Here is a 20249-nt window from a genome sequence, read left to right as displayed (position 1 = left end):
AGCTGTTTCACCGTGTGGTACGGGGCCTGCACAGCATCCTGCCGCAGGACCCTGCAGCGCATCGTGAGAGCAGCTGAGAAGATTGTTGGCACCTCTCTCCCCTCCCTTCGGGACTTGTACAGCTCCCGCCTCACACGGAAAGCCCTCCGTCTGGCAGGAGATCCCTCCCACCCACTACACAGCTTCTTCAGCCTGCTGCCAACAGAGAGGAGACTGAGGAGTCTCAGGGCTAGGACCAGCAGACTGAGGGACAGCTCCATTCATCAGGCTGTGAGGATGCTGAACTCTCTCCCTGCTCTACCTCCCATTCCAATCCTGCCCCCAGAGCACACTCACTCAGCATCCTGACACCCCCACAGACACCCCCCCCCACCCCCTCCCACCCCCTACTATCAACAATGTACAAAAACATAGTACTGGAATCCATACAGTACTGGAACTTTTCAGGAACTGATGCACTTGCACCAGTTATACCCACTTTAATTCCCCATAACACTGAGACACTTAAAGAACTTTACGCACTCATTCACTTTACCAACCTTAAGCTATAATACCACTATATTTGCACTACTGTTTATACAGGTTCTGTTTACAATGGTATTGTTATTCCCTTTAATCCCCCCATCACTATGGCACTACTGTATTGTGTCTCTTGTCTCCTTTATGTCTATATCTGTGAGCTTGTTGTATTGTACATTTAGTGTCTTTCGTTCATTTTATATTGATAATTTTATCTTGCTGTACATATTGTAACTTTGGGAAGTAGAGTAATTTAATTTCAGTTCTCTGTATGTCCTGTGCATATGCAGTTTTGACAATAAAACTACTTGACTTGACTTGATAGTTGCAGACTGTGAGTGGTGGACATGTTGTGAAAGACACCATTAATTTACATAATTTACATAAGTTTTAGAATTGATTAAAACCATCATCTTTTAGTTTAGTAAGGGTGTGATGAAGTCACTAAAAGTTTACTTATCCACAATACTCTACATTAATCTCACTACTAAGGGTTTGTGCCAGTTGTCATATTGGCTATGTTAAAACAGCGGGCAAAAGTGACCCAAATTCTATATTTAGTTTAGGCTGTTCCCACAATCTTTTTAACGTGACCCATATCAGACATCTGTCTGAGTGGTCACATTGTGTAAGTGACTTAAATGTGTGACAGAGCAATGCTTCATGTTAGGTTTTACTTTAATCCCTGCCTGAAAATTGCTGGAGCCAAAAAAAGATTCTGAAATGGTCAAGAGCTTTTTTGTTTTCTATTTTTTCTGTGTTCAGCCAGTTCATTGGAAACACCACTGCTACACAGCTCTTCTAATATTCCTAAAACAGAAATATCAGTCCCAATATTTCAGAGCTCTGTCACCTCTTTTTTCTGCTAATTAAGCCTCAAATCACTGCTGCTGTCTTTTTTTAGATTGGAATCGAAAATTTCAGAGTCTCTGCATTTTTTGCTGTTTACCCAGCCACACAAACAACCCAGCTGTGTCACATATGACACATATGATAGTTACTTTGGATTATTTGAAAGTTATCTGATTACTGATTACTTCTTTAAAAAGTAACTTTATGTTAAATTACAAGAATAAAATGGGTGGCCATACTAAAATAACAAAAGAGAGAACTTAATGTGCCAAGGCAGCACCTAGGCTCTACACTTCCCAGAATACATTACGTTTCAACACATTCAGTTGGACGCTACAGTATCTTTTTACTAAGGAAAATGGCAAAAAAGTAACGGATAAGTAACTTTAATCTGATTACTGGATTGGAAAGAGTAAAACATTAGATTATACATTACTGAAAAAAATGGTCAGATTAAAGTAACGTGTTACTAGTTACGTGTTACTGACATCACTGCATTGAGGTAAAAGTTTGGATTTGGGCCACATTTACCTGATGTGTGAACGTAGCCATAGCCACATTGGCCTTTGCTCTCTCTAAAGGCAATACAACATGATGTCCCAACTTTACCAAACTAAATCATATCTTAATGCATAATGAGATTTAATGCTGTCACATGACTCATGACATGTTTTTCTTCTTCTAGGTTTTGGGATGACAACCCCCGTGACGGTGGCGGGCAAAGTGTTCTTAATCTTCTACGGCCTGCTTGGATGTGCGGCCACCATTCTGTTCTTCAATCTCTTTCTGGAGCGTATCATTACTCTGTTAGCTGTGGTGATGAAAGCGTTTCGGCTGCGTCGGTTGCGCACCAGCGGCCTTCTTCCACCGGGGATATGCCAGGACTTTGCAGCCAGCAGCCTGCCAGGCTGGAAGCCTTCTGTCTACCATGTGATGCTGATCTTGGGTCTGTCAGCTATCATCATTTCCTGTTGTGCCTCAGCCATGTACACCCCTGTAGAAGGCTGGGCCTACCTTGACTCCCTGTACTTCTGCTTTGTCACCTTCAGCACTATCGGCTTCGGAGACCTGGTCAGCAGCCAGAATGAAGCCTACAGCTACCAGGGCCTGTATCGGCTGGCCAACTTCTTCTTCATCCTGACGGGCGTCTGCTGTATCTACTCGCTCTTCAACGTCATCTCCATCGTTATCAAACAGGTGCTGAACTGGATGCTGGGTAAGATGAGTTGCCTTTGCTGCCAGCGTTGCAAGGCTAACGCTTTCTTAGGACGACGCAATGCTATCCGGCCCGGCTCACGCCTCAGGCAGGGCCGCTTTGGTCGCCCACCAGATGCAGAGGGAAGTGACACGGAGGGCAGGAGACTATCTGGTGAAATGATTTCCATGCGGGACTTGACAAGCTCAAATAAAATCTCACTGGCCATCATGCAAAAGCAGCTCTCTGAGACAGCAAATGGCTACCCCAGGACAATATGTGGAAGCTCGAGGCACAATGGCTTCTCTGGAGGAGTTGGAGCCCTGGGTATTATGAACAACAGACTTGCAGAAACTAGTGACACTAGGTAGAGCCATCTGATGGTTCAGCAGAACAACATAGGAGAGTGGTGTAGCACTCCCCTGTAGGAAAGATTTTCTGTTTCATTCTGACTTTGCCTTGTACAAGAGCTCCAGTGAAACAGCATGATATGCATGAAGTATTTCGGATATCTTTTAGAGCCAGGGTTGATTCTGGGCTGGTCAGGGAATTTCACTATGACTCAAAATGTCATGGATCTGACCTCAGTTGAGTAAGGTACGTAACCCCAGATCACATGTTTTAGTTAAAGGAACAATAAGGATTATATTTTCTGTAGTGATCGGATAATAAGAAAACATGCTGAGTTTAAGCTCTAGCAGATCCTGACAGCAGAGCTTCAGCCAGTATTTTATTTGAACTGTCTGGCACAGAGTAGAAAATTGTGTGGGTTTTAGCCTCTGAACCCGCTCACCGCCAATCCCCAGTCCTAAATGCACACCACAGGTTGCCAGGTATAGAAAACAATAGCAGGCAGTGTACTGCAGCCATGGAAGAGAGCAAGCAAACTAGATCAGCAGAAACAGCATGGTTAATTCTCTCCTTAACAAGTGAGCACTCAGCTTCAGGTAAGGTTCACACACCATATCTAGGTAATTTATCACAAAGACTAGCATAGTGGGGAGATATGTTTTAATTAATTACAACATTAAGGTGTTTGCATTCATACTCAGCCATCTGTGTGCAGCAGAGTTATCAATGTAGAAAGTATTTGATCTGAAATATGCAGGTTAATACCTGGACCAAGACAGAAATCTGGCAATCTGTATGAGCTCCACATCTGGGGAGGGTCAGGCATGCCACAGAACTGAACTGCTGTAGCCATTTTACACACATACTGTCATTTAGACCTCTGATTGTTCCTTTAACGTAGATCACTTTGGAGAACATTTGTAGACCAGTGCATTTAGGCCAATTTAACTTGAACAGCCCATCTCTTGTGTGTAAAATGGCATTTTCACACATCACTGTGTGACATTGACAATACCCCAGCTAAGAGATCTAAATGTAGACACCAGCACAGCCCAGGTCTTCATTCACGGCCAATTTGAACCTGTTTGTAGCATCTTTAACCCCCAGAGAGCATGAAGAACATTAGATTAGACTTTATTAGATTGTCTTTTGAGTTGTTGATAATGAACAGACTGATTTATTTTAAAAGCAGAGCATGTGTATCTGAATGGTATTTATAATGGCAGGCCCTCTTAAATACACTCATTGGCAAAAATAAGAATAATGCACCAAGAAGGAGTGTTGGAATGAAATGAATCTTAGTATGATGTGAATGTATTGATGATATATGTAAGTGATTACAATTTTAGAGTGAAAGAATATATTTATTAAAGAAAACCGTAGAGGAAGCTTTAGGACCCTGTTGGCACCTCTAGTCTAGATACAAGAGGAGATAGCAGCAGTTGAGCAAGGAGGCATACAGGTTCTGCATGGCAACCTGCAGCACATTTACAGCTGATGTTGCAGCTGGGCCTGTAGATCCTGCTCTACACTCTAAATATGGCAACCGGGCAGGCCCAGGAAGTGTTCCAACCTGTCTGAGACATTCCTGGAAAATCCTTGCTGTGTGTCAAAGATCATAATCCTGCTGTGCAGGTTTCTTATTCACAACACCACTGCAAGCTTAAGTGACGGTAGCTGGCCGATGGAAAAGTCTACATGGTGGGCAGTTTGTTGAAATGACCATCCTGCTCCTCTCAGTCTAGTGATGACCAAGTCTGTAAGCTGAGCAATGAGCAATGCTTCACTCTAAGTTTCACTTTAATCCTCGTCTGAATCTCAGGCTTATCACATTGAATTTTGTTCCAGATTTTTTCTTTTTTTTTTTTAGCTATGGTCAGTTTTTTTTATTTATTTATTTTTTTTTTTACATTAATGCTGCAGCCACGATCTGTTGCCACATTCAGCCGAATCTTTAGAAACAATGCACACAATCCTGTTTTTCCCTCTCCAATCTGGCCGTTCTGACAGAGTTGCATTGCTGGGATTCTCATATGTATCGGATTTCAATATCACATAACGAAGTGGCGTAATTGAAAATATCAGATTCAATGTGTTTTTTGTTTACACTGCCACACGAATGACACACCTGTGTCACATACGACGTAAAAAATCAGATTTGGGCCACATTTACCTATTGTGTGAACATAGACTGATAAGACCCAGTGTAATCGTTTACATATCCGCTGTAAACCGCTGTTGACAGATTAGCAAAGACTGTTTGCTGACCAATTAGATTTCCCTCAATATGTTCCCTCAATATTCAGTTCCTGAGAACAGATTAGGTTTAGTGGTGTCTGTAAAATTGAGTATAAACGGGACTGAAACCTGTTACACAGCATCTTTTCATGGCAGGGTTTAATATGGTAATGGATTGGACATATTCCAGAGTCTTGCAGCGTAAGAGCTTTGGGTTAAGCCCACAGTTAACCTCTCCTACTGTTGAGATAAGCAGTTAAGAGTCTGTGTCATCCTGGGAGTGTTTAAGAGGGTTCAGTCATATCGATCTCTGCTGCCAGTGTGTGTAGTACGGCCTCAGAATGAAGAAATAATGATCCGATTTTTAACAGAATTCATTATGATGAATACGATGAAGCAGCATCACTGTTTAACAAAATCTCAAAGAATAACTGAATTTTATATGAAAATTTTAAATTGAAATTTAAACATGTGTATTTAACCCTGTCACACTATTCAATTTACCCCCTATTAAATTAATCATCAGTTCCTGTGATGACATCACTGAGAAAATGACTCCACAAAGTTTCTTCAAAGACAGACTGCAAATAATAGCAGGTGTCACTTTTTTATTGTCAGAAGGAGATTGTCATGCTCAGCATTTCAAGTTTTTATAATTATAGTTTAATAATTGTTTAAAAAAAAAACAATAATGCTGCAATAGTCACATTGGGAACTGTGTGTATAATATACAGAACAAAAAACCTAACAAAAAAAAGTTCATGTTAAAACATAAATCTGAATAAAATAACTGCAAAAAATGGAAAATGTTTCCATTAACTGCTTTACAGTCAGATTGTGAGTATGTATTAATAACAAATTCTTTTAACACGAATTTACAATAATATATTTTCACATCATAATCATACAGCTTCCAAACTGTCCATGATGAGAGTAAAGAACACGTATGTCTTGGTCAGTAAAATTTGACTATTCTTTTTAATTATTTTTTTTTATTATAAGGCTTTTAATGTTAAAACCAATTCCAGTTTAAAAAGCTAAGGTTATGCAGTGAAACACATGGAATTTTAAAAGATATAATGTGTAAATATATAGGTTTGTGAACCCTTTAGGGTTTTCTATATTTCTGCATTAATCTGATGTGTAACTTTTTCACAGTTTTTCACATTAATGCTAAACGTAGACAAAGAAAACTAAATAAAACAAATGACAGAAAAATATTAGACAATTTAGTGATTTATTAATATTACATTTCTGTGAAGTAATGTAAAAGTATGTAAACGTTTAATTTCTAGCAGAACCTCAGAAGAGAAGTTGTTGATGTTCATTCGGTTTGAAAAGTAACAAAACCGTCTCTCAAGAGTTATCTACAGTCAGACAGATTGTGTAGTTGTAGGAAACCTAATACCATCTTTATGTTCCTCAGTGGAGTGTCCGCCAACAAAGATCACACCAATAGTAATAGTCTGTGAGGTCACAAAGAAAACCAAGCAAACTGCTAAGCAAAGGCTGTTCTACCACTTGCTAATGTTCCTGTGTATGGGCTATGTAAATTAAAGTCTTTAACTAAAACTGTATGTCAAGAACCATTAAGGAACAGAACTTTTATTTGATTTTATTCTTTTATTATATTTATAGATGAGTCTTCCAGCATATGAGACACATGCAGCAGTAGAAGAGGTGCATGAGGGTATTGTAAAGCTCTGCAGGCCTTGTTCAGAAGTCAGGAGATAACAGTTTTGCTGGGATTCAATTTTATCTGGGCTTCAAAGGCTAGCAGGAGCAAACACTGTGCTCTCCATTATTCACCTCAAGCCCTTCTAAACTTCAACTATAGTGCTCTGGTTTAACGCCACCTATCATTAGTTTCGGCCCCCTGCCACAGCCTGAGTGTCTACAGGTAGAGCACACATAAAGCACAGTTCAGCCAAACAGCTCAGTGTAGCCCAATCTCTTTAGCTTCATTCATACTGCAGGTGAAAGTGGCCTAAATCAAATTTTCTGACCAAATCCGACGTTTATTCCAGGCTGTTCACACTATTACCCATATATACCCATTCCAATCTGATATCTGTCTGAACGGTGTGTGATGTGTACGCAACGTGCATGCGCTAAAGAGCAGTGCTTCACAATAAGTTTCTGTTTCATACGACAGAATATCAGAGCTATGATCGAGCTGAGGCCGCAGCTGAGCTTATTACTGAGAATTCTCTTTAGCTTCACTTTAAAAAGTACAAGTTATTCAAACACAGTCAGGTTTAATTTATTTATTTATTTTATTTTTAATTTTTAACTTTGATGTTGCAGCCTCAATCTGTAGCCGCATTTTGCCAATTTATAGAAACAACACGCAATATTTTTGGAACAGAGACATAACTTCAAATATTCTGTTAATGTAATCCTGTTCTGTTAACCCCTCAACTCACTGCTTTCATCCATTTTCCTGTCTACTCATGCTAATTTTGCCATCTCCTCACAGACTTCCAGACAGAGTCGCATTGCCACGAATGTGTTGAATTTCAGTACAACATATCGAAGTTACCCAAACTGAAATTTAAAATATAAGATGTATGTGGGTTTTTTTTTTTTGCTGACACACCCGTCACACATGGCATAAAAGAATGGATTTGGCATTTTTGCCTGCTGTTTGAAGGCAGACTTTTAGCATCATATCAGTCACAGCACCATATAGCTGGTGTACATAGTTTTGTGACGTCCTGTGGCATGGTGATTAAGATAAGGACAGTGTGTCTGCTGCTTCTTAAATGAGAGAAAAAAACCTCAGGTAGTTAAACTTTCAGGCTTGATGTAGATTCCTGCATGCTTATACGTTAAAGCCATAAGAGATACACTTGTGTAAACTATAATAGGTATATTTTTCTAATTCTGGACAACTGTATAGGAGGTCATATATGGTGCAAAGTTGGAGTGTAGAAGACATCTGTTTATCTTGTAACTTGTTGTAATACTAACTAATAGACACTAACTAAAAGACTAAACATTCGCTGACACAGCAAAGGTAAAGTGTTTCTAGACTGAGGAATAATAAAAAAGATGAGCACACACTGATACACCATGCATCTCATGTAGATCTCACAATCTTGGTTTGAGCCGATAATACTAAGCCATTTACTGTAGTGTACTCTGCTTTTTAGAAGCTTGAGGATGCATCACAAAACCTCTGAAAGGTAAATAAAGTTAAGGATAGCGTTTAGCAACAGAAAATTCATTGCATGCAGTATCGATTGCTCAGTATCAATTGCCTTATTTCTGTAATCTTCCTGTAATGTGATTATCTGTTCTGTATAATATATATTATTTTTTGCATTTTGCAAAATGTATCTCCATTGATTGCAATGGATCTATATGCCTCAGAGTCCCCTACTCATTTCCCGTAATGCAGGAGTGGGGAGGGATGTTTTTTTCTTGTTTTTTTTTTTCTTTTCTTTCAGGGTTCAGTAGCCACACATCCATCATCAATAGATTCAGCAACTAGAAAAGATCTTCTTAAATAATCTTCTTCTTCTTTTTGTCTACAGCAATATGAGCATGTCGAGGAGTTGCTGTGAGGCTATCTGCTTCCACGTGTTAATGGGTTTAATTGTTATGTAGCCTGAGGCTCAGAGACCAGGTCTGCATTATTACCTATAACAGCTGATCTACAATTCCTCTGGTAGGATGGAATTAAACATTGCTTGTTTGAGTGACATTAAGAGGTTAAGCAATGTGACATTTAACAGCTCTGACCTGAGGGAAGAGACAGTGTGACATTTACAGCACATGAGACCTGCTGATGTCATCGGTATGGGAATGAGACATGTCAAGTTTGAGCGTCCAACAAGTAAAACGTCCAACAGTCATGGCTGTGGTATGCCAAGTCTCGGCTGTAGCTCTGTTTTTAATTTGTTTATTTGTTTCTGTCTATTCAATTCAATTATATGTCCATTACATGACCTAGAGTAAAATAAGAGACACATATCATTTTTATCATATCTGATTTTGATCTCCTACTCAGTGTTAGACTCACAATACAACATTTTTAATACTGTAATTCTGCGATACTTCATATATCACAATACAATTCTCTGCGATACAATACACGGCATCTGTGTAACTAAAGAGGATGAGATTCAAACAAACAAACAAATATCAGGAATTATGAATTTATTGGTGTCAGTTTCACAGAAATTCACAACCAATATTCTTTATGTAGGTTTACCCTATTCTTTTGATTAGCGCCACCACATGGAGTAATGAAGCAGTAACTTTCACAAGTCTAATTTGGATCTGATACGTTCACATTATAAGCCACATTTCTCAAATCAAATTTTTTGCTCATATTGGATTTGGCTATCTTGACAGTTTACATTCACAAATGTAAGTGACCTGTATCTGTGTGTAATGTGAACGAAGCTGTCCCTGAAACACCTCACATGCGCACGCGTATACGTGTATAAACATCTCCTTCTTCACCAACAACAATAAAACGTTATATTTGAGAGACGACTTTATAAAGAGAAATGGATGAGTTAGCAGCTCATATGTGGAGCATCTTTTGCTGGAGTGGAGAAACAGCAAACAGCAAAGGCCAGGTAGTTTGCTTTTGCTGTTTTTGCAGCTTTAGCTGCACAGCTGCACCAATAGATGTGTGAGTACGATAGAGAAGCATGTAGCGCAGCATAAAAGAAGCACGAATTCTGATTTGACTGTTCACATTCATGTCGCATGTCCTTGGATCAGATACTTAGGTCCACATATGAAAGTGACTCAAATTTGATTAAAAAAAAAACGCATTTGGTATGTTCACACAGCTTAGGAAAAATCAGATCTGACACACTGAGCAAAAAAGTCTGATTTAATCACTTCAGCCTGGTAATGTGAACGTAGCCTTAGTTTATCAATATATGATGCCACATTATATCACAATATTGATATATTGTCCCACCCTCAGTCAGTATTAGCAGTTGTCCCATAGATAGGGCTATAGATTGTGATGGGTTGAAAACCAAATTCAGATATGGTAGAAACACAATTTTAGACTTGTTGCACAAAACAAACCACTATGATTCCAATTAACTTGCTTTTAGCTTTGCTGTTCTAATAAATCAACTCGATCTAATAAGTCTAATGTGACACATCACCTGAAGAGTCTAAACCTGGATTTGTCCCTCTGAGTTCATTCTTCATTCAAAAGCTATATATGATTCATGTTGCCTGCATTATGCTGAACCATAGACTTTAATGTATGCAATTTCCTTCTGGTTGCAAGTTGCACATTTATAAACATGGATTGTACTTTTATATTTATGTAATTAATGATAAAATCCAAACTAAACAAAAATGTATCCATACAAAAATAAAAAGAAATATTCTAAAAGGTTGTGGTATTCTCACTTATTTAGGTGGGTTATGATATAATTGAAATGCAGTCTTAATCACTCATCATATGCATATTAGATTTACAGTCATTTCTTTGGGGGAGGGAGCAAAAATAAGCCTACAACACGGCATCACTTCCAGAGCCACGGGTGTACAGAAGCAGCAGCTAGTCATGCAGACTGCTGCTACAAACAACAGTGAAAGAATGGGTCTCAGGAGCTCAGTGAACGTTAGACTGGTACAGTGATAGGATGCGGCACCTGTACAACAATCCAGTTTCCTCACTACTAAATATTCCATAGCCAGTGATATTATAACACAGTGTAAGAGACTGGGAATGAATCAGCCACAAAGTCGTAGACCATGTGAAATGACAGAGGCCCAACATTTGCATGCTTTAAATGTTTTAAAATATGAAATGTTTTTGCTAGTTACTGGAGTTTGAAATCTAAAATAAATGTAAAAACATTTGAGCATGCAACATTTTGTATTTAATTTGTGCTCGAGATGAGAAAAGCTATGCAATTGTTCCTGTAAATTTTACAGTAAATTATAGATGCTACCAAAGAAAATACTAATTTACTGTAAATGAATTAATCATATAATTATTAATTATAATAGCTATATTATTACTGATATATAACAGTAAATTTGCACTAAATAATTCACTGGGCAAGGCTTCACACTGATGGTGAGTGGGGGTTGGGAGGACATGTCTATTACGCAAATAATTGATGGCAGAATTCAATAGGAAAGGTTTTGTGTAATATTAGATAGACCTCATTTAATGTGTCTCTACAGTTCAGCTAAGGTATGGGATAAACAATAGGCATGGCAAGGCAAGTTTATTTATATATAGCACTTTTTTACACAAAACGGTCATTCAAAATGCTTTACAAACTAGAAAATACAAAGAGAAGACGAAAAAAAAAGCAAGTAAAATAATAATAATAAAAATGGAAATAAAAATAAATTCAGAATAAATCATAAATAAAACATGATTAAAACAATATATTTAACAGAAATAAAATTAACAAAATAAATTAGAATAAAAGTGCCGTTACAGAATAAAAGTGTGCAGAGCTGCAGTGTTTTAAACTGAGCTGAAGGCCTGACCAAACATGAAGGTTTTCAGCCTGGATTTAAATTGGGGCTAAACGCTGCCTCTCCATCAGTTCCTGATGATCTGAGAGTTCTGCTCGGCTCATATTGTTGGAGCATTTATACACCAGTAATAGTTCCTTAAAGTCTATTCTGTAATATACTGGTATCCAGTGTAGGCATTTAGGGATGGGGGTAATGTACTCCCTTCTTTTACTCCTAGTCAGAACTCTGGCTGCTGTGTTTTAAAATCAGCTGAAGCATTTGGTCTTTTTGGGAGTTCAGTTAAGAGTCTATTACAGTAAACAATCCTACTAGAAATAAAGGTGTGGATGAGTTTATCTCGTCTATTTGTTTATCTGCTCAAGGCATTTACACAGTGAGTCAAGGGAACCAGAGTTGTTTGGGCAGAGGGTCATGTATATCTGAGTGTCATTTGCATAGCTGTGGTATGATATCCCATATTCACGTATGATTTCACCCAGAGGAATCATATATAAATTAAAAAAGAATTTTTCATTTCCACAAAGAATTTCCTTCCTTGAAGGTATGAACTGAATGAACACCCAAACAAGAAAAATGTTGCTTTAAATGTATGTGTGATATATTTTGCAGTCTATAAATGTGTAAAATTTAGGAAGCTGTTAGGATGTGGTAGATTTTATGGGCTTTGCTTCGGGTGGTTGAGCTGATATATACTCTCAATGCAGCTGTAAATTCATTGAAAACTTTTAAAATCTTTTTTCTTTTGTTACCTAAATGTTACTGTTATGTACCATATTTTATGCATTATAACGCACACTGTATTATAAGTCGCACTATCAATGAGCGTCTCTTTTCTGATCTATTTTCATACATAAAGGGCACTGGATTATAAAGTGCATTTTAAGAAACACTATAAGGAACTTCTAATTCAGCAGGTCTTGCCACTGGGTAGTGGAGAGGGGGTAGCTAACTAAGTTAAATAAAGCTAAGCTAAGTAAACAAACTGTAATAATAAAAGACTTTGTTTTAAAGTCAAATGAGCGCTGGATGTTAATCTACTTAGATTTATTTTCTGAAAACTGTATATTTAGGTGAGTAAAGCGCTTTCGTTTATTTACAGTAAGCTTAGATACCCAAATTTCTCCAGCACTAAGCTGGAGCATTAGCATTAGCGGCTAACTGCTCCAGCAGTGCAGGGTTAGCAGCAGGCTACAGGCCGATAATACTCTGAACGGGGAGCCCCGGTGCTAAAGAATTAAACTGAAACTCCTGAACAACACTGCAATTTGCTATAGTGGCTTTACTGCTTCTTACACCCTGACTGGTAAAATTAATACATAAGATGCACTGGATTAAAATATGCACTCACGATTTTTGGGAAAATTAAAGTATTTAAGTGCACCTTATAGTGTGAAAAATACGTTAAACAGGTGGCAGCTGTATTCATAGAACATTCCAAGATGCATTGCATTCTACAGTTTTATAACAGAACATCTTTAAACAGTTATTTCCTGTATGATTTTTCTGTAAAAAAAAAAAACTCAGCAATTTCTTACAGTATAAGATTTTATATACAGTTAGAAAGTGAACACGTCTAAGAGTTTGTATACAGCTGTAGAGCGTAACCAATTATTGTGTTTTCAGTGCTGAGGGCAACACAGTATAGCAAAGTATGACAAGAAGGGACAGAGACTACCTCTCCACCTGACAAGACAAAGTACACAAGCTTAATGAAAGCAGTAAAGTGACAGTAGTGTGATGGAGAATATTTCACGGGCTGACAAGATCTGTGCAGTAAAGCAGATGTAAATGTATTTAGTGGTGATGCTCATTTAAAAAGAAAGAACATTCAGCATTTCTGCATCCTCCTCCCTCTCCATTAAACAAAGCTGTTTTTTTACATGAGCTAAAAATGTGATCCTTTTAAAAGTGAAGTCGAGTGGAGGCTATAAAAGATTAAAAGCCTAAATGAGTGTAGCTCATCTACAGTTGGAGAAACACAGCAGAAATGTCCATGACCTGTTCACCTCAGTAGGACGGCTGTTGGCAGATATTGAACCAAACCTCCACAAGCCAGATAATTATGTTCCAGGATCCATTCCTCAGAAACCCTGCGATGGAGAGTCATTGATTCTCCACTGTTCAGCAAACATCTGCATTGATCTGCCTCATCTTGCCTCTAACGTCGTAATCAAACCTGAGTCCTGTGTCAGCTTTAATTAAGGAGATTACCTCTATTAAAAATACTATCCTTTTTACAGATTTAGTAACAACTCTTTCCTAGCCCTTTCTTTTTTTGGTTTATATGCAGAAATAACAACATCAGCAGCAGCATCAGCAACTTAATATACACAAAACTCTAGCTTGCAAAAATAAAATTAAAACACATGCACATGGGCCGGACTTTCCAGTAGCCCTTAGCAAAGTTAGTGAATTTGACCATTTAACACCGGTATTTAATGAACCGGATGTAGAATTTAAGGTAAAATTACCATAATGGAAAGAAACCAAATTATAGCACTTAAATTTAACTCCATTATGTAAGTTGGTAGATCAAATAAGCAGCTGGCGAACAATAGTTCTACAACAGCTGCAGCATTTAAGGTGGAACAAAAGAAAAAGAAGCCACGCAAGCAGGCTGTGTCCTCTGTGATTGGTCAGAGCAGTCTGGCATGGGACTAAATAGAAATATATAAAAAAAACTAAATAGCGAGAAGATTCTGTGTTCCAGCGCGTATATCTGTGCTCTAACACTGAACACTGAAACGCCGCACTTTCAAACACAGTGTTTGGATGGTGTGAAAAAGGTGTTACCAAAACATAGAATAGTTTTACCTGACTGCTTTTCCGGGAGTTTATCTTACTCTCACTAACTTAATGTGAGGGGGAGAGGAGGATCATTTTATGGGGCACTGCGCAGTGTGAATTGTGAGGATATGGTGGTCTGGTTCTGCATGCTTTGAGCTCAAGACCCAAGATTCAAAGGACCATGCTGGTCAGAATAAAGTTCAAAGCCTGTTATGGTATTAATGGTTATGGTTACTAGTTATGGTATTATGGCTATGGTATTAATTTGTGAAGCAAAATAATGCAGGAAAAAGTCCACTGAGCCTTTAGTGCAAAATTTACTTTCAAGATGTCATCTTTTACAGGTACATTCCTGTATTTTTTAAGAAGACAATGCAATACTGCATGCTGCACACATTACAAAGACATGGTTGCAGGAATGAGAGTATGTGTACTGGACTTGCCTGCCTTCCTGAAGTCCTGAAGTTTTTTACAAAAGTGAGAAACACTCTCTTTATTTATTTGTTTTTTGTAGTTTCCATACTACTTCCCAAGATTTTTTATTTGGGTTTGAATACAACTGAGGAAGTATTCTTCCCATACTGCAGTACAGTTGTTAATCAGCGACAGTGCAGCTCTCAGTCCCTGCTCTTCTCTTTCTCCCACTCATTTTCTCCTCAGCAGACATGGGGTGTTGCTTTGTTAAGCTAGTCAGCTAGCTTGATTCCCTGATTGAGATTAATCACAATAGCAGCAGAATGACAGTGGGGGAAGATAATGCAGCATCCCACTGATGCAGAAAAAGAACTTCTTGATGGGAGATGTTAAAGTGCAGTTAAAATAACATTCATCTTTAGTTGGAGATTGTAGGCAAAGCGCGACAAGCTGCTTGGTGTCAGCCCTACTTAAAGGCTAACTGGATTGAGGACATTGACTCCCACACTGCAGTAGGACACACACACACACACACTTCATCTTCAGTAGCATTAGCATATTTAAACAGACACATATGAAAAAAAGTGTCAGAATGTTTTAGGCACCTCTTCAGTCAGACATGGAATCTTATGGATTTTTCTGGGTTTAAAATAGGGTTTACTATAGAATTTACTATAGAATTTAATACTTCATTATTACGTGGACATCTTCAAACAGTTCTTAAAGATATACACCTGGCAGGCATGAATCCAGTACCTCCTAGTTTGTACAAAAAAAACCTCCAATGATTTTAAAATGCAGAAAACAGTACTTGTCTTATTTTGTTGATATGAAAAACATAAACTAAAGTAAAATACTGGAAGTAGTAATTAATGAAAAAAAATATTTTTTGTAAAAAAAAAACAAAAAAAAAAAAAACAAGAAGACATTGAAAAACAACGCAATGTACATGTTTGAGTTTGCTGAATGCCGGGAGAAAATTATCTGTCTGCAGAAGTGTGGATTCAAGCCACATGACTTTGACTTATGTCATATATATTAATCAAGTTACCAAGTGAATAATAAATAAATAATATTAAAATATTAAACTCCATAGCACTGGGACTTATAGCACCACATCTAACTAAGTGGATTTTTTGGTATTTTTTTTTATATTTATTGCAGAACAACAAATAATGAAATATTCAATGTTTCCAGTATTCAACATGCTAATAGATGAGCAAAGAAGAAACTGCAAGTGGGAGTCTTGTTCACAAGCCGGTTGCAACAAGGAAAGCAAACCAATCAATAGTCTAGGGTCCCAACAATCCCCAGACAACAACTGGTTGTGAATTGAATGCAACAACAAACTGTGTGAGCACCCCTTCAAATACTGTGATGGTCGATGCAGGAAAGTACAACCATACTGTTCTCAGAATCCCCCTCAATAGGAACCCTTCCCACTGGTTACTGACAGTAACCAGCCAGCCAGGTCTGTGATTCCTGCAGCCGGAAAAATATGAAAATTCAGTTATCATGAAGCGCAGTTATTCATCAGGAATGCAGAAAAGAAGTAGAGAAAGGAGGAAGAAGAAAAGAAGAACAAGGCAAAGGTAAGTGATAATGTACACTGGATAAATTAGGCATGTGTGTTTTGTACAAATGGTGTAATTTAGCAGAAGGTAGGCTAGCAATACAACATATGGGTAATGTTTATTATATTCTTGCCTGGCAGTCAGTGCAAGGTATGAATGCCTTGAAACAGCCCTGCTTGTTTAGAGCTTATAGTGCGCAATACTGAGAATCTCTACAGCCAGGGACAGTTGTTTAGATAGGGAATAACGCCAGGCCTCAGGGCACAAATACAGATACTGCATATACATAAATAGAAACAATCAAGGACTAAAGAGAACTGCATTTGAAATTTAAAAAGCATCACTATTGAAGATACTCTGTAGCTGGAAATGTTTATGAACTGTAGACGTCTCAGCCAACAATTTCTGATTAGTGGAACTTTTTTCTAAAGGTTACATTTTAGATCTGTTCAGGTTTTCTGGATGTTCTTAGAACATTTTTATTGAACATTTTTAAACATTGCTGCAACATCACTTGAAAATGTGTTAATGTTTAGTTTTGGGAATGATACTTGTAATGGTTCTTTAATGTTAGTGTAATCCTCAAAGTTTGTGTGTTATTCCTGATAACTCCAAGTCTCTTTTTCTGAGGGGTGGAAAAAATGGTCGGGTTACAAAGTTGAAGAAGAACACCGAACGGCTCTGGACAGTAACTTTAGCAACAGCCAGCTAACACTCTCTTTCTCCCTCTCTCTCCGTGTGTGTCTGCAGGTCTCGCTCTGAGGGTGTGTAACCCTCAACCATAACCTAGATGCCCCTAGGAACTAAACATCATGGTTGTAATTGGAGATAACCACACCTTCAAACTCTTATTCTTAAATGTTTTATACATTTATATATACAGTTATTATTTTTACTGTTCACATTATAATTCACTTAATAACCTTATGATCTCTGCTTTCTTTTTAACTGTCACTATGACAAGGCTTTGGAGGTTGTTTTTACTTTTTCAGGAATCAGGAAGGTCAGAGTGTTTTCATCAACAGTGAGAGCTGTGAGGAGAACGTGACCCTGAGCGGCAGAGAAGCTTCACTTCTGTTCTGCTGTTCTGGGACCAGTGTATATGAACTAGGAGACAACAAGCTCTCTGAGTGAAGTGCTGGGAACCTCTCCTCAGATAGCCAGCGCATGCCTGTTCTACACGGCATAAAGTCGCACACAGGCCAGAAGATCTTTGCATCCACTCTTTTCCTCTGTTTCCTCTTCTCACAGACTTTAGGACACTTAAGGACTGTCTGCTGTGTTTAGTGCTGGACGATATGGCCAAAATTTATATCACGATATATTCCTTAAATTTCGGTCGATACGATATAATTTCGATATCGATATAAATACTTTGAAGGCCTCAGAAAACTGCTAAGAAGCCCTGCAATCCCTGCAGCACTGCGAATTTAAATTATTATATAACTGTGTATTTGCACTTTTTGTATGGTTGGCATCAGATACCCTCATTATATGCACATCTACCTATCTATCTATCTAATGGAAATCTGTACCTACTACTGTCTGAAAATTTAATTTAAGCCTTTGAAACCTCCTTTCACAAAAACTTTAATACTTTAGAAATAAAAGTAGTCAAAATAAATCAATGCTCAATATTATTTGCATATAGCAAAATAATAACATGACATCCCTGTCAAACATAAGCCTATATAACTATTACCAATAAAAATAACTTTAAATTACAACAGAGGCAGAGCTTCTTATTCTTTGTGAACAAATTTAACAGATTAAAACAAAAGTGTTTCAACTAGGATATAGAATACAAGAAGCCTTTATATACGTAAAAGCAACAAGATTTTCCCGTCAAATAAACAAACCTACAGGCTTTATCAACTATGAATAACTTAGTTACAACATAAGCTATAAAAGTGCTTCAGTCAGTATAAGAAAAATATTGTATGTAGTGGAGTTGCTTGAAGTGGTGGAACAGATTAGATGTATTAACATTACCGCTGCTGGTCGGCTGCACTCTCCGGCACAATTTGCAGCAAAGCGGCAAGGGAGCGGACCCGCGGCCGGCCTCGAGGACCCTCGGCCGAGCGAGCGGACCCGCGGCCGGCCTCGAGGATCCGGGGCCGACCGAACCGAGTCTACCTTAGCCTTGGATCCGCTGGTCCCGGCTCCGTTTGTCTCCAGCGCGAGACATTTTTGCTGCGTAGTGAAGCGGACCCGAGCCTAGCCATTTTAATCTAGCCTTGCCTAGCCTAGCCTGTTTGGCTATGTGCCTGTGTGGTTACGTCATCACGCACTGACGTAGCCCAGCTACGGAGGCTGAATGTGTTGAGCTCTGCGGCGAGCTGACGCCAGTAAAAAACGCCTGTCCGTGATTCTAATACATATCGATATACCACAAAACTGATATCACCGTTATTGAAACATTTCTTATCGCGATAAATACCGATATCGAATTATTGTCCAGGCCTAGCTGTGTTCATGAAGGACACAGTGCTGAACATCATGATAAGAACCTGTTGCTCAGACAGGCTGGAGCGGATCACGTCATTGGAACTGGACAACAAACTGTTTACTGGACTCTGCTGATGTAATCATATGATAAGTTCTGTCCAATCACATGTCATTTGCAAAATGTATAACTGCTTGGATGAAGTCTGAGGAGTTCTCTCTGTCCCTCGACTGGCTTTAGTTTCTTTCTCTTTCTTTCTCTCTCTCTCTCTCTCTCTCTCTCTCTCTCTTTCTCTCTCTCTTTCTCTCTCTCTCTTTCTTTCTCTCTCTCTCTCTCTCTCTCTCTCTCTTTCTCTCTTTCTCTCTCTTTCTCTCTCTCTCTCTGGGTTGCGAATGTGTTGATCTATCGAGATTGTATTCGTTGATGTACTTTTACTCTTTTCTAATATATATCTATTATTTTTTGTTCCTTTTATATATCTGTAATGCTGAAACTATTTTTCAAGTAAACTTTAATAGATTTTAAATTCTAAGCTCTGAGTCATTGGTCATCATTTCATGTTCTGAGATTTCTCACATCCGAGTTTTATCTAAGTCGTGCTGTGGTAAATTACCCTACATAATATTATGCTACAGGAATTATTTTAACAGTTTTACATTGTAACACCTCACATTTTAACTACCCTTAAACCCTTAAACCCTTAAAAAATTCGACTAATGTTGTGATGCAAATCATTATTACATTACAAGTTTTTATAAAGCTCCTGGAACATTTTATCTATAATGTTACAGGCTAACCCTCCTCGAACCCTTTCAGAATGTTTCTAAACGTTCTTATAATGTTCTATGTTAGCTGGGTTTAAGCAGTCCCAGCAAGCAAGAGACATGCAACAGAGTACTAAACATGTTTTAAATTGAACCTACTATTACCTAAATCCAATCATTATGATGTGCTGAAGAGGAATGGGCTGTGCGAAAATAAATACCTTTAATATAAATTGTAAGAGCAGAGGGACAAAGGAAAAATATGGATTTGTTCCAAACATTAAGGAAGACCCTCTAATTCAAACAAGACATGTCATGCATTTCTATATTAAAAGCATTTATTCTTAATAGCAGCGCTGTAAAATCTAGTAGAGAGCCTTCCCTGGACAGTAGAGAGTGCTTCAATAAAAGCAGGATAAACTCCTTTTTAATCTTCCTGATTTCAAAAGAAACAACAAATGAGAAGCTTTCACAATACTTTTGTCTATTGTGTCTGTATGATTTTCTACTTTACTCTATTGTTACATGATTGGTTAATCACATAAGTGTATGAATGAATGAATGTGTACACGTGTAAAACAAAGCGCTTTGTAGATTTATGAGACCATATGCTGATAGCAAAC

The 20249-nt window shown here is 38.1% G+C and overlaps 1 protein-coding gene across 1 annotated transcript; it reads left to right on the top strand.

The window, feature by feature from the left end:
* The first annotated feature begins 2062 nt into the window (after window positions 1-2062).
* On the top strand, window positions 2063-4762 carry kcnk12 (potassium channel, subfamily K, member 12). The gene has a single exon (XM_049481696.1). It carries the CDS (start codon window positions 2065-2067, stop codon window positions 2935-2937), a length of 873 nt encoding a protein of 290 aa, XP_049337653.1. The 5' UTR covers window positions 2063-2064; the 3' UTR covers window positions 2938-4762.
* The last annotated feature ends 15487 nt before the right edge of the window (window positions 4763-20249 follow it).

This window comes from Astyanax mexicanus, chromosome 7 (genome assembly GCF_023375975.1).
Source record: "Astyanax mexicanus isolate ESR-SI-001 chromosome 7, AstMex3_surface, whole genome shotgun sequence".
Lineage (NCBI taxonomy): Eukaryota > Metazoa > Chordata > Actinopteri > Characiformes > Acestrorhamphidae > Astyanax > Astyanax mexicanus.
This window is presented reverse-complemented; position numbering and strand designations above follow the sequence as displayed.

Excerpts from the sequence above, each read along its gene's own strand:
- kcnk12 (XM_049481696.1), top strand. The coding sequence starts at position 2,065 with ATGACAACCCCCGTGACGGTGGCGGGCAAAGTGTTCTTAATCTTCTAC.